This window comes from Misgurnus anguillicaudatus, chromosome 9 (genome assembly GCF_027580225.2).
Source record: "Misgurnus anguillicaudatus chromosome 9, ASM2758022v2, whole genome shotgun sequence".
In the NCBI taxonomy this organism is placed as follows: Eukaryota; Metazoa; Chordata; class Actinopteri; order Cypriniformes; family Cobitidae; genus Misgurnus; species Misgurnus anguillicaudatus.
In genome coordinates, this window is record NC_073345.2 from 33182789 (window position 1) to 33198135 (window position 15347).

At 33.8% G+C, this 15347-nt stretch overlaps 1 protein-coding gene across 1 annotated transcript; it reads right to left on the minus strand.

The window, feature by feature from the left end:
• Positions 1-9597: 9597 nt before the first annotated feature.
• Positions 9598-14304, minus strand: LOC129423212 (phospholipase A2 inhibitor and Ly6/PLAUR domain-containing protein). The gene is made up of 5 exons (XM_073870999.1): positions 13964-14304; positions 13770-13886; positions 10320-10463; positions 10101-10211; positions 9598-9791 (listed from the first exon to the last, which is right to left on the minus strand). Exons 1-5 carry the CDS (start codon positions 14010-14012, stop codon positions 9598-9600), a joined length of 615 nt encoding a protein of 204 aa, XP_073727100.1. The 5' UTR covers positions 14013-14304.
• Between the last annotated feature and the right edge of the window lie 1043 nt (positions 14305-15347).

The following is a 15347-nucleotide window of genomic DNA, read 5'->3' on the forward strand; positions in this document are numbered from 1 at the left end:
TTCCGTGCAAATGCAGTAAACAATTATAATTTTTGCCATAATTATGCAGCCCTACCATAAGACCATATATTACTAAAGTAAACTTATTCAAAAACTAAAGGAAACAAATGTGTTTGTATTTTCCTCTATATTTCTATTTCTAAAAAATGGTGAGTCTTGAAATTAACTGTTGGGTTGATAACGTTTGGAAACCCCTGATATACAATACACAAGCAAGATTTATCAAGTATGCATTGGAAACAAATGGAAAAAATCTGTATCTTTTTTTAGTACTTAGATCATGTCTATTGCTAAATAACGTAGGCCTACATTGTGTTAAAAAAAAGAAAACATCATAGATATACTTTTGAAACTAATGAGTTTTGCATCAAATAGATTTTTGTTCCTCTTGCAATAAACGATGAATAATGACTATTCATAGAGAATTCATCTATGACTTGGATAAAAAAAATACGTTTAGAGGCCAGCCCGTTTGTATTAAGACGCGCTCAAGTTTATTTAAAATATAATAGACGCGCGGCCGGCAAGGGCACTCAAAAGACGCGCTCAAGTTTATTTAAAATATAGACGCGCGGCCGGCAAGCGCACTCAAAAGACGCGCTCAAGTTTATTTAAAATATAATAGACGCGCGGCCGGCAAGGGCACTCAAAAGACGCGCTCAAGTTTATTTAAAATATAGACGCGCGGCCGGCAAGCGCACTCAAAAGACGTGCTCAAGTTTATTTAAAATATAATAGACGTGCGGCCGGCAAGCGCACTCAAAAGACGCGCTCAAGTTTATTTTAAATATAGACGCGCGGCCGGCAAGCGCACTCAATATAGACGCGTCTGAAACAAAACTCGTGTTCAAGTAAGCGCTTTAAAAACCAGAAGACAGCGGCACGTCCTGCGTTTCCCATGCGTTTTAGATGTCAATGCACCCTAATGCAAGAATTCTTCCAATAAGTGGTCGGGACTCGGGACACAATCAACTTGTGCATAAAGCGGCGGGGACATCTCTCACCCGCAAATACGCGTCATCCCGGTGGCATGACAACACCGGCCCTCGTGGCCAAAAAAAACAGACCGGCCCACCGGGAATCCTCCCGGTTCTCCCTATGGCCAATCCGGGCCTGTTACACACTGGAAACAATGATAGAAAACATTTGTGCATTTGTAGAACTTTATAAGCATTACAAATTTGATATGCATTTAAATGATGCATAAAAACTACTTTAACATGAATTGATTAAATTTCATTTGTTGGCCACACATGTTTTACATGTTACTACTGTATGTCACCATGTATTTTGAGTTGTTTTGATGCAGTGCAGTAATGTATGTGAAGTAATATATGTTACACTAAACATGTTTGTAATTTGCATATTCACAAGAATGAGTTCTATTTTACAGTTTTTTACGATTGTTTACACACTAAAATTTAAATTTCCACACAGCAAAACACCCCCACAGATTTGCACAACATTACACACAATGTTTGCTTCACCCTTTTCGCAAAACATTACACACAGTGATTTGTAAAACTCCACACACATTTTCACACCTTATACACAGATAAGGATTGTAAGGTTACTTCCTTGTCATTACAAAGCCCTGGATTGCCAATTACAACACCAATGAATGAATTGGATAGTCACATCCACCAAGTGTGGAAGCACATATGTGCAAATTTGAAAACGCAGCACTCAGTTGTGCTATAAAAGGAAACTTTAATAAAAATGGAAAGACTAGAAGAAGAAGAAAAAGAAGAAAAGAAAGAAATGTAATTGGACACAGGGCAATCACCAATGTGCCAGGGCAGCGAGGGGGCAACATCACCCTTTGCCCTGCTGCCACACAAAATGGGGTCCTCCACCACCATGCAAATATGGGATCCTATAATGCAATCTAGTACTTGCATTTCTTGACAGATTGCACATGATTGTTACAGCCTTAAACCAAGTGGACCAGGGGCCTCATTTATAAAGCGTGCGTACGCACAGATTTGATCGTAAAGTGTGCGTAGGCAAAAATCCACGGCAAAGTCCATATTTATAAAAGCCGTCTTTGACGTGGAGGGGTGCTTGGCGCCGCGTCAGGGTCTGAGCAGACGTACGCACTTTTGCTTGTTTGATTGCTGCGGGTTTTTGGAAATGTGGGCCATTCTTGCTGTTTGAAATTGGGTTTGGGCCTTGACAAGCGCTTTTTTATATGTTTGACATTAATTACGCATCGCAGATCTGAAACTGCTCGGCTGCGTGCACAAGTTCAAGTTCATTTGCGATTTATAGATTTGAAAGGGGTACACGCGTTTTCTGCGCGTACGTTCGGTTTATGAATCACACGTACGCATTTTTTGATAAATGATCGTAAGATCAAATGTAGGATGGATTTACGCAGCATTTTATAAATGAGGCCCCACATGCGGTACATTGTCATTTGGAACATCGGGCTGCTCTGGTCCATAATTGGTTCCATGAGCACCCTGAATTTGAAGTCTTATATCTTCCCCCATACTCCCCCTTCCTGAATCCAGTAAAAGAGGTTTTTTTAGCATGGCGTGGAAGGTATATGACCTGTGGCCCTATTACCGTGTGCCCTTCATTCAGGCCATGGAGAAGGCCTGTGATCATATAGAAGCAGCTTTTGTGCAGGGGTGGATTCGTCACATGAGGCGAGTGTTCCAACGGTGCCTTCCCATTAAAGACATAGCCTATGATGTGGATGAAATCTTATGGGCTGATGCAGCCAGACTGAGAGATGATGAGTAGTTACAGTATACTTGTTGCTTTTACAGAAGTTTTTCTTCTGAGTCAAAGTGTATGTACTTCATGCATTATTTTTTATTTCTCTATAGATGTTATTTGTTTCAATGATTACTGTTGGTTGATTACTGATTATGGTAAGAAATACTGTAAGTATTGAAATAATTACTTGAAATAATCAATCTGCAGCATCAGTGTTGTGCAGTGCTTGGTAAGTTTATAGTAGGCATATTTGGTACTTTCTCCCCATATCTCAAACTAATCATGAAGATTGTTTTTGGTTTGTCACAATTTTTTAAAATCTAAATTATCCCTTACATAACAATGTCTGGACAAAAATTTAGCACATGCTATTTCCTAAAATTATTTTTTTTACAAATGTGTTTTTTATTTATCACAGCAGTGTGAAACTGGCTGCAATAGTGTCTGATCATTGAGGCCTGTGTTGGTTAAATGAAAACTAATAGCATTTTCACAAATACGTGTATATGTTTTGACTGAAGTGTGTATGTTTTGACTGAAATGTGTCATTTTGCAAACAATCTAGGAATTATGCAAATTGAGTGCGGTGTTTGGATAACTGTGATTATATTTTGAAAAAAAGAACCCGGTTTTCAAAATTGCGTGTAAACAATTGAAAAAAACTGTAAATAGTAACACATATCTAAGCTCTCAAATTCATTATATTAAAATTTAAACTTTGAAATGTAGCTTTGCATTAATGTTTAGAGGAAGATATTTTGAGTAATGTTTGTAACCAAACCATTCGTGGACCCCATTGACTTCCATAGTAGGATAAAGAATACTATGTATGTTTGTACGAACGGTTTGGTTACAAACATAACTCAAAAAATCTTCCTTCGTGTTCATTAGAACAGAGACATTTATACGTGTTTGTAACAACATGAGAGTGAGTAAATGATGACAGAATTTTCATTTTTGGGTGAACTATCCCTTTAATGTAAGCAATTGTGAATTATGTCGCTTCTCAGTGTTTCAAAATGTAACATCCATACAACAAGTGCATTTTATTAATTTTCAAATTAAAAAAAATATTAATAATGATGAAAAACTATATTGCTCATTGTTACTTCATGTTAGCTAATGCATTAATTAATGTTAACCAATATAACCTTATTTTAAAGTGTTAACATAAAATGCATAAATCAGCAACAAACAAGCCCTTAATGTACATGTTGTTGTTTCGTTCCCGTCAGCCAATCATCTCCTCTAGGCTCCAAAGCTCTGTCAGTGCCCTGTCCAGGGGCGTCGTAAGTTCATTTTTAGGGGTACTTTAGCATCACATGTGCATCACGTGTTTTGTCAAAATAAGTGCCTGCTGCACACGCGTCAAAATCTTTTATGATGAAAGAGACGCTCACGTTCACAAAATATACGCAAGACACTCCCTGCAGTAAACTCTGATTACACATGAGATTATACGAATATCTGGCAAACGCGAGCATCTCTTTTATCATAAACTCTTTAGACACGTCTGCAGCAGGCACTTATTTTGACAAGACACGTGATGCTGCTACCCAGTCTCATAAAGTTTCGTGATATAGTCACGTATTTTTTTGATTCTTTTTTCGTGCTATTATCACGAAATGTCGTGTTTTTTCGTGATCGTATCACGAATTCCTGTTTTCGTGTGATTATCACGTATTGGTTACTCCACTGTTTTGTCCTATTTTTAAACCATTGTCACTTCGGTTTAGGGTTAGATTTGGTGCTTGCATTAGAATGTCACTTTATATAATGATCTATACTATTTTTTCTGATTTATTTTTTTATATGTCGCCTGGCGTTAGGGTTAGAGTTGGGTTTGGTTAGGGATGTCATTTTATGTAAATCTAACCCTAAACCGAAGCGACAATGGTATGAAAATAGGACAAAACAGTCGAGTAACCAATACGTGATAATCACACGAAAACAGGAATTCGTTATACGATCACGAAAGCACGATAAAAGAATCAAAAAAATACGTGACTATATAACGAAATTTCGTGAGACTGGGCTGGATGCACACAGGTTAACTCGATGCGCCAAAAACATATTTTGAAATAATGAACCACACACATATGTATTGTGATGTCTTCGAAAAAAGAAGTCACCAGCCGCCACTGCTAACATTTGCTATGTTAGCCCCATAAACTGTACGGGAAGTCGTGATTGCTTCAGTCCCCTATAAATTTCATTTGAAAACTACAACAAGGCAGACTTTGGCTCTTTCCCCTATGCGACTTTCAGTACGTTCAGCCCATCTATGCAATACAGTGAAATACTCCAATAAGGTGATGGAGCTAGAGGGGTGTCCGGGGTGTCCAAATTGAATGTACTTTCACTCCCTCAAATAAATATTTTCCTGTTAATTGACATGTTTATTTCGATGTGCGGCAGCACGGCACATGTTAAAAACAAATATTAAGAAAATATTAACATATGTTGCAAATTTTACAGAATGATTTCATCGTAGGCTGGAAGAGGGTGCATAGTATTTGTCTATCTCTGGACTGAATAAAGTTTATGCTTATAGATTGGGCTTTCTTTTCTCTCTGTACTGTTTAACAAAAAAAACCTAAATCGCCCCTGGCCCTATTTACCCTTCTCAGACCGTGCCCATCTGCATGATGTGTGTATATGGGTGATTCTCATGAAACCATTGAAACGCCACAGCACTAATGATTTTAGCTTTAAAATGTGTAATATTTTAACATAGTAACATTAAAAAGCATCAGAATTAACACAATACTGTGTTCTACCTTGCACAATGTGTGATTTCAACATAAGAATTTATCATTGTAAATTTTATCTCATTTTCTGCTGAAATTCTCATTACCGCAATGTGTCCGGCTGTGTGTGAACATGCGTTATGTTGTAATTTAATCAAATTAACACAAAAATATTAAGAAAAAAAATAAATTGATGTTTTGCTAGACTACTTTAGATGACAGAAAAAATATTTACTGAATATTCATGTATAATAATAATGAAGAAAAATTAGGAAAATGATGTGCCCATGCCTGATGTTCTCATCCTCCGCAACACTTTTTGAGAACAGTTTAAGCACACATACAGAATTTTAATAAAGTTTGATTTTGAGTGACCAAGCACATGGACCAGTTACTTCAAGATGGCTACCAGGTAAGATCATTTTTTTACAGTTAATTTGAAATATTGTCTTGTCAAAATGCTTACACGACATTTTGATTATCATTACCGCAACAGATGCTTATTAAATGTCAATTTAATTAATAGAAGCATAATACTTTGATTTTAAATGCATGTGCAGAATCTCCAAATTATGTTCTTTCAGGTTTGTCATGTCATTTTGAAAATATGTCAGGTGTTGATGTTTTCTGACTGTTGCGGTAATGAGATTTTTTAGGACTAATTTTTTAAATTATGTTACAAAAAGTGTTAAATGATAAGTAAAAGTTTTTAAATTAATGTTCCCATTTACTCCAGACTTTGTTTTTCAATGTCTGGTGGGAAAAAAGTAAATTTAAGCAATTTTTACATTTTCATGCATGATGTTTTTAAAACCAAGTTTTCGTGAGAATCACCCATATATATATATATATATATATATATATATATATATATATATATATATATATATATATATATATATATATATATATATATATATATATATATATATATATATATATATATGGATCATGACCTTTTAAAAAAGTGGTCTTTGTGTTCTAAACAATACTCCACTTCAGATGTTTAGTGTATTTAAGAGATTATATTTTTTTATTGTTTTGTTTGTGTTCTGGAAACATATTGCATGTACTGTATATTATAGTCCAGAGCTTTACCATAGTCTTTATCTCTGAACCCAGATTTACACTGGACATCACCCACAGTAAATAAAATGTCATTTAAATCAATCGTTCGTTTTTTGGTAAATACTCTACTTTACCACAAAACACATCTTGACTACTTTACCACAAAACACATCTTCACTTTTAGAAGAGGATTTAATTTACAATTTTTGTGCTGTTCCTTAATAAATTATGGTGGCCCTGAAGTGCAAACCACAACAACAAATTACTAAACAACAACAACAAATTAAAAACACCACAACAAATTAAAAAACACTGCAACAAATTAAAAAAGAACAACAAATTAAAAAAACACTACAACAAATTAAAAACCACTACAGGAAATGAAAAAACACTACAACAAATTAAAAACACAACTACAAATTAAAAAACACTACAACAAATTAAAAGCACAACTACAAATTAAAAAACACTACAACAAAATAAAAAACCATAACAAAATAAAAAACACAACAGCAAGTTAAAAAAACACTACAACAAATTAAAAAACACTACAACAAAATAAAAAACCATAACAAAATAAAAAACACAAAAGCAAGTAAAAAAAAACACTACAACAAATTAAAAAACACTACAACAAAATAAAAAACAACTACAAAATAAAAAACACAACAACAAATTAAAAAACACAACTACGAATTAAAAACACAACTACAAATAAAAAACACAACTACATTAACCTACCGGAAGATGTAGGTACCAGTGGGCAACAGAGACATCGCTGATAGGACGACACTGCAGTTCGGCTTTTGAACCGGAAGTTATTCTTCCTGTAGCGCGTGGTTTGGAGAGGAGGAAGGACAGAAAAATGTTTTGCCTAAACTGCGGAAAAGAACTGGTTGAGCCGCCCCCGAACTTTTGCAGTGGCTGTGGGAAAAGGCTTAAAGAAATATCTACCATCGGAGACACCCAACAGCCTTCGAGTAAGTTAATAAGAATAGTGTAATGCTTACGTTGCTTGTGGATGTAACGTTAGCTTACTACTATCGTTAGCGGTTTCCAGACTGTACCCTTAGCCGGCCCCAGCAGCTGCTACGTTTGGGTCATCTGTAACATTCATGTTTGAAAAAATACGCTACAGGAAGAATAACTTCTGGTTCAAAAGCCGAACTGCAGTATCGTCCAATCAGCGATGTCTCATGTTGCCCACTGGTACCTACCTCTTCCGATAGGTTAATGTAGTTGTGTTTTTTAATTTGTAGTTGTGTTTTTTTTAACTTGCTGTTGTGTTTTTTATTTTGTTATGGTTTTTTATTTTGTTGTAGTGTTTTTTAATTTGTAGTTGTGTTTTTTATTTTGTTGTATGTTTTTTTAACTTGCTGTTGTGTTTTTTATTTTGTTATGTTTTTTTATTTTGTTGTAGTGTTTTTTAATTTGTAGTTGTGTTTTTTATTTTGTTGTAGTGTTTTTTAACTTGCTGTTGTGTTTTTTATTTTGTTATGGTTTTTTATTTTGTTGTAGTGTTTTTTAATTTGTTGTAGTGTTTTTTTAACTTGCTGTTGTGTTTTTTATTTTGTTATGGTTTTTTATTTTGTTGTAGTGTTTTTTAATTTGTTGTAGTGTTTTTTTAACTTGCTATTGTGTTTTTTATTTTGTTATGGTTTTTTATTTTGTTGTAGTGTTTTTTAATTTGTAGTTGTGTTTTTTAGTTTGTTGTAGTGTTTTTTTAACTTGCTGTTGTGTTTTTTATTTTGTTATGTTTTTTTATTTTGTTGTAGTGTTTTTTAATTTGTAGTTGTGTTTTTTATTTTGTTGTAGTGTTTTTTTAACTTGCTGTTGTGTTTTTTATTTTGTTATGGTTTTTTATTTTGTTGTAGTGTTTTTTAATTTGTAGTTGTGTTTTTAATTTGTTGTAGTGTTTTTTTTTAACTTGCTGTTGTGTTTTTTATTTTGTATTTGTTTTTTTATTTTGTTATAGTGTTTTTTAATTTGCTGTAGTGTTTTTTTATTTGTTGTTGTTTTTTAATTTGTTGCAGTGTTTTTTAATTTGTTGCAGTGTTTTTTAATTTGTTGTGGTGGTTTTTAATTTGTTCTAGTGTTTTTTAATTTGCTGTAGTGTTTTTTAATTTGTTGTGGTGTTTTTTAATTTGTTGTTGTTTTTTAATTTGTTGCAGTGTTTTTTAATTTGTTGTGGTGGTTTTTAATTTGTTCTAGTGTTTTTTAATTTGCTGTAGTGTTTTTTAATTTGTTGTGGTGTTTTTTAATTTGTTGTTGTTTTTTAATTTGTTGTTGTTGTTTAGTAATTTGTTGTTGTGGTTTGCACTTCAGGGCCACCGTAATACGTGGACCTTCAATACGTTCAACACTGTTGAGAACATTTTACAGAAAATGCATTAGGTAATCTCTTCGTCAGTGCTAATTTAGTCCCTGAGAGGAGGGTACCAATAATAAAATCGTTCTCAGTTGCTGTGGTAGGAACATTTTAAAAGCGGGTGGTCCCACAAATAGTTTAAAAAAGGTACCTGCTGTGTGAATGGGGCTGTAATCATTGACCGTGGAGATCATTGAGGTAGGACAAATCTGCATTACCCTCAGGTTTTTTTTATTATGTATATATATTTCTTTTTCAGAAATGCTAAGTGGATTGTGTTAAAAGCACTCGAAAATTCTTTGAACAAAATTTACTGTAGATGGCTGCATATGTTTGCCTATCTGCTGCCACCTGCTGGTGCATACCAATAATTACAGTTATTTAACGTCGTTTAGAAACTGTGTTTATTACAATATAATTATTAGATTTTGCCTTAAAACAAGTGTATAATGGGGTTACATTTTATTTCATGTTTTTCTGTTTACAGTATATATATTTTCACCAAAACCACTGTGACAACACCAAAAATACAATGAAAATTAAGCTTTATTAAATCAAACCAAATTAATTAATTAATCCAAAATACGTGACATACTGCTGTTGCTGCTGCATAAATCATAAAACATAATCTTTTTATTTTACTAATCTCACATTACTGCTGTAGAGAGTGAAGTTTGGCTGAATTCAGTGGATCAGGATGTAGAAGAAAAGCGGCCATAAAAGAAAGAGGAGATTCTGTTTGATGCTCATAGCACTGTCACACAGATTCCCCTGACAGCATGAGAAGCTCGTGAAACCTTTATTCGCTTGTGATGCAGCATCACAGATAGATTTAGAGACACATCCTTTAGCAGTCTGAGTCACAGACCCATCAGTTACTAATGTAAAGAAAACAAAAGTTGATTAAGTGAATCATTCAAAACTTGACCACACAGATAATCTGATAAAACACATACAGAATCCAGTATATCCTCATGATTATGGATTTCACAAACATTTTAAATACATGACCCTATCCTAAATGGTAAATATATGATAAATATATTTCTGCGATAACTAGATACTGTAAATTAGAAAAACATGTTCTCTGATTCATGTTATCACATTGAACAAATAGTGCAATTAAAAATGTAACCTAATCAACTATAATAATGCAGAGAAAGACAGAAAAATGACTTGATTCTTACTTTTTCCTGTAAAGCAGCGTTCTTCATCTCCTAAACATTTTAATTTGTTGAAGCAATTCTTCTCATCGCAGTAGTAACATTGTTTTCCATTGGGGCTGTTAGAGCCGTAATCTGTAGAAGAAACAAATATTATTCTTTTATTTTATGAAATACCTAAGCTTAATGCTAGCATATTTACTGGATATATATATATATTTGTTATGTGTATAAAAGACATACCTGGGGCATCTTGGGTATTACATAGGTCTGTGCTACAGCACTTTGTAGACATAACCAACCTTTCAACTTCGAAGTTAACAGATCCACTTATACAATTCTCCTTCAATATACAACCCTTAGACTGCATTTTAACTTCAGTGCCACCTAAAAAAATAATATGATTATTGCTTTACAATGCTGTGTGTGTGTGTGTGTGTGTGTGTGTGTGTGTGTGTGTGTGTGTGTGTGTGTGTGTGTGTGTGTGTGTGTGTGTGTGTGTGTGTGTGTGTGTGTGCGTGTGCGTGTGCGTGTGCGTGTGTGTGTGTGTTGCCTGAAAGGTTACTAAAATCACAGTGAAACAATTCTGCTTCACAACTACTGATAATCTTGAGATACGCATCTCTACCCGTGAAGACAAGATCATATGATCAAAAAACAGTTTATAAGAAATTAAATACAACACAGATTTGTACTCTTAAGTAAAAATTTCAGTAATTTCATATATAAAACACACACAAATTGTCTGCTTTAAAGAAACTCATTTAACTTGCATTAGTTTATGAGGAGTTCAGATGCAAAACCCTTTAAGTGCATCTCTGACATGTTTTCTTATAAATGAGCATACAGTATTTTATTAAAGTTGATCCCACTGTCTTTAAACGTGCTACAAAAAAAATATTTTATTATACTTTAAATTGTTGGCAATGGCAGCTGTAAATACGAGCAAAGATGCTGTTAAATGTATATAGTTTTTAAGTACATTTGCCTTAGTAGATAAGGTAAATTTAAATGACCCTTACACACATGATTTGGACACATTTTTATATCAAGTAACATAAAACTGTTTAGACTATTAATGAAGTAATGCAGTTTTTCTTTTAAAAAATCATGAACATGAAATTTAAATGATGATAAAATATGTAATTTGTGGCACTTTTAGAGACAGTGGGATCAACTATAATAAAAGAATATTGTATATAATGTATATAGTTATATTATGTACATTTATTGAAATGTAGTTATATAATTATTGCCTCATAACCCACAACATGTAAAAACTAATTTAGAAAACATTTTTCTTAAACTGGTGTGAGAGCGCAACGATGCTCTAAATGTTTTGGTATAGCATAGTTATACTTTTGTTTCCTTTTCTGCCCTACAAAGGCTCGTTTAATTCAACGTTAAGGATCCTCCATATATCACATTCTTAAGAGCAGGGGTTTTCAAATCGTGGGTCAGGACTCACTAGGGTCCCAATGTGGGATCAGGGCTGCGTTTCCCGACAACGTTCTCTCTTAGCGCGCTACGAAGACTCTTAAGTTAAACCTTAACTACAGGTTTACCTTTTCTAGGCGTGTTTCCCGAACTGTACCTTAGCGGGTTTCTTAAGGTATACTTTCTTACGTACGACGTTACCAGGTGCTGTCCATGGCGATGGTGCTGAATAGGTTGATATCGATTGCTCGACAATCAATTGTTCACTTTATGTAATAGGTACTTCGCTGCGTTATCAGAGAGCGGTGTTATTTATTAAAGAAACATTTCAGAAATAGTTCAAGTTACATTTATTCGGAATATCTGGTAAAAATATTTCAAATTGCAAACAACTAAATATAAACCTTGTATATTTTATTTTATATCAAACCCGTGCAAAACTCGCAACTTCATGTCCAAAAGTATAATGCATAAACTGCTCCAATGCATCCATTATGCCTTCACTTTAAAGGATAATTTATATTAGGGGTTCCCAATAAATGCATTGCACAGGGAAATAAGGTGGGTCGTGCAAGTCACCTGGCTTGGCATTACACTTAAAATATAGAAAAACAAATTGTTGTTCATTAGTTCACGCGTTTATGTGTTTGGACACTAGATGCGCAAGCAGCGCGTTTACAATGCGGATAACGCTTAATGGACGCATTTCTGGAACCGCGCCTGTCTGTTTACCTTAAATATAACATACAATATATATTATATGATATATAAATATATAGTATGATTGTTTTAGGTTTAAGCTTTGATTAGTTTTAATGTGGAAAATTTGTTGACCTTATACAAGCAATTATCAAGTGGAGCATTTTCTTTTTAATGTTTATAAAGAATATGGCATGCAGTTGCCTCAAAGTTATAAAACATTAAAAAAACTTCAATGCAAAGTCGAATTAACATCAATAATAATATTTAGGAAATCAACAATTATGATTTCGTGATGAATGTGCTCCCGTGGCATGCAATTTTTTAACTTGATTTGTTTTATTTGCAGCTAAAATAGCCGGTAAACTAGGCTAAGATTTTATCCGCTAAGATTTAACGGATATGAAATGCACAAATAAAATAGTAAGATTCGCTGTATAGCTGCCTGCCATAGTTTCACCAACTCCTCCACCCAAAATCTTTTTTTAATAGTTTCTTTAGCCTGTAATAATAGTTCACAGCTGATGTTCCTTTGGAAAAAAATATAAAAAATCTAACAACCATCAGTGTAATAATGTCTAATTATGTGAATGTTTTATTCTTTAAATAAATAAAAAATGCCTAATTTAACACGGAGTGTACTTCAACTTTTTTTTAAACAGATATTTAGTTATATAGACTGCAATCTACACAAGCTTTTATCACAGTCATGGCCCCTAGCGGAGTCAAGTGGGATAAGGTAAAGCTAAAGAGGGCTCCAGACCAACCTTCCGAACGAACGACTTACAGAAGAGATACGTAACTAAGAACGTTTCGGGAAACACGTATTAACGATAAGGTACAGCTTAAGGTACAACTTAAGAACGACGTAGAGCTAAGAAGGTTTCGGGGAACGCAGCCCTGGTGTGTTGCACAAAGTCACTTGATTGTTGTAGTGAATGACACAAAAACAGTTTTGTCCTATTAATGACAATTAATTCCAAATATCTTGATATAAGTTTTTTTGGGATTGCAATAAACTTACATTTAATGACAATAAAAATATAAACTACTCTCTTCTAAAAGAGAAGACATTTGTTTTTGTATTTTTACATTTATTTTTTGAGCATATTTTTTTATAAAAGACTATTTAGGTGAGTCTTGAGATTATATCTGTCTAAGTGGGTAAAAGTTTGGGAACCACTGCAATCTTTTGAAACGAGACACAGCCAGTATATCTACTATAACTATCAAGACCTGTAGGGACGATTTTAGGTGTGGCGGGCAGCAATGGCAGAATTAATGAAGCGGAACAGATATTAAACGCACGCTCTTAACGCTTATCATATACTATACACCATCAAATACTTTCACTTTCAATCCTCTTAATCTCAGCCTCACGCCATTCAGAATTTGTTAAGAGTGATAAAACAATTGCTAATTTACAAGAAAACAAGTCAGACACACTTTACATGGGCTTAGGATAATGAAAAACATTCACGTTAGTTAAATTACCCTAATTTCAATTAGTCTATAATATGTAATAGAAAAATGTATCCTCCATCATACTGAACTCACCAGTGGATACTACAGTTGTTGCACTTCCACATGTTGTTTCAGTGTCCTGACACGTCTTCTCTTTGCTTACACAAGAACCCATCTTACCTGAACACTCATAACATTGGAGTGAATTTCCTGAAAAAAGAAACAGAATGAGGTAGAAATATATTTTGTAACTAATAAAACATTAAGTAGGATTTTGTGTTTTGTACCTCCAGTGAAAAGAGTGCAGAAGAGGACAATGAAGATTTTCAGTTCCATCTTTGGTCAGTCAGGAGGTGAATAAGATCACAAACCCTTTCAGTGGCTTTTATATGAACGATCAAAAGAGGGGGCGAGGCTTTGACGAGAAAAGGAAATTTAAATACAAGGGGCGTAAGTTGTCGTAATCTTAAAGGTGAAAAACATCAAATATACAAATATATGTCTATTCTATTTATTCTTTTTTTTTTTAGTTTTTTGTAATGCCAGTGAATATACTGTGATCAGTATATCAGTAGAAAACGAGAGTTTACCACTGCACTGTAAAGTATTTCTGGGTGTTACTGGCAACTAGCTGCCAGTAACTTACTGTAGATTTTACATTTATGTTATTTACTGGCAACAGTTTGTTCAAAGATAAATTTCAGTCTTTATCTTCGACAGTAAGTTACTGACAACCAGCTGCATAATTACAGCAAATTGTTTACAGTGTGAACATTTAGTCATTGCTGCCACCCAAAAGCGACTTTAAAAAAGGGGGAAACAATAAAGCAATTTGAAAAACACAAGAATGCACAAGAACTAATCTCATCAAGCCTAACACTGTATACAGAGCCAATGGTTATTTTTTAAGACAGAAAAGATAAAAATAGAAAAATATTTAAAAAATATTAAACTCTGTAAGTTAGGTTTTAGCTGGTTCTTAAAAATGACCACAGAATCAGCAGGGCTGCGTTCTCCGAAACTACCTTAACGCTACGTCGTTCTCAAGTTGTACCTTAAGCTGTACCTTATCGCTAATACGTGTTTTCCGAAACGTTCTTAGTTACGTATCACTTCTGTAAGTCGTTCGTTCGGAAGGTTGGTCTGGAGCACTCTTAGCTATACCTTATCCCACATGACTCCACTAGGGGCCATCACTTTCATAAAAGCTTACATTGCAGTCTATATAACTAAATATTTGTAAAAAAAAACACTCCGTGTTTAATTAGGCAAATATTTTTATATTTAAAGAATAAAACATTTACATAATTAGACATCATTACATTGATGGTTGTTAGATTTCTAATTATGTTTTCCAAAGGGACATCAACTGCAAACTATTAAATGCTACAGGATTAAGAAACTATTTAAAAAATATATTTTAGGTGATGGAGTTGGTGAAACTGGCAGCTATACAGCGAATCCTACTATTTCATTTGTGCATTTCATATCCGTTAAATCTTAGTCTAACGGCTAGTATTTTAGCTGCATAAATAAATCGGGTAAAATTACAAAAACTAATTATGATTATTCATGTTAATTCGACTTTGCATCGAAGTTTTTTAATGTTTTATAACTTTGAGGCAACTGCATGCCATATTCTTTATAAACATTCAAAATAAACTGTGCACT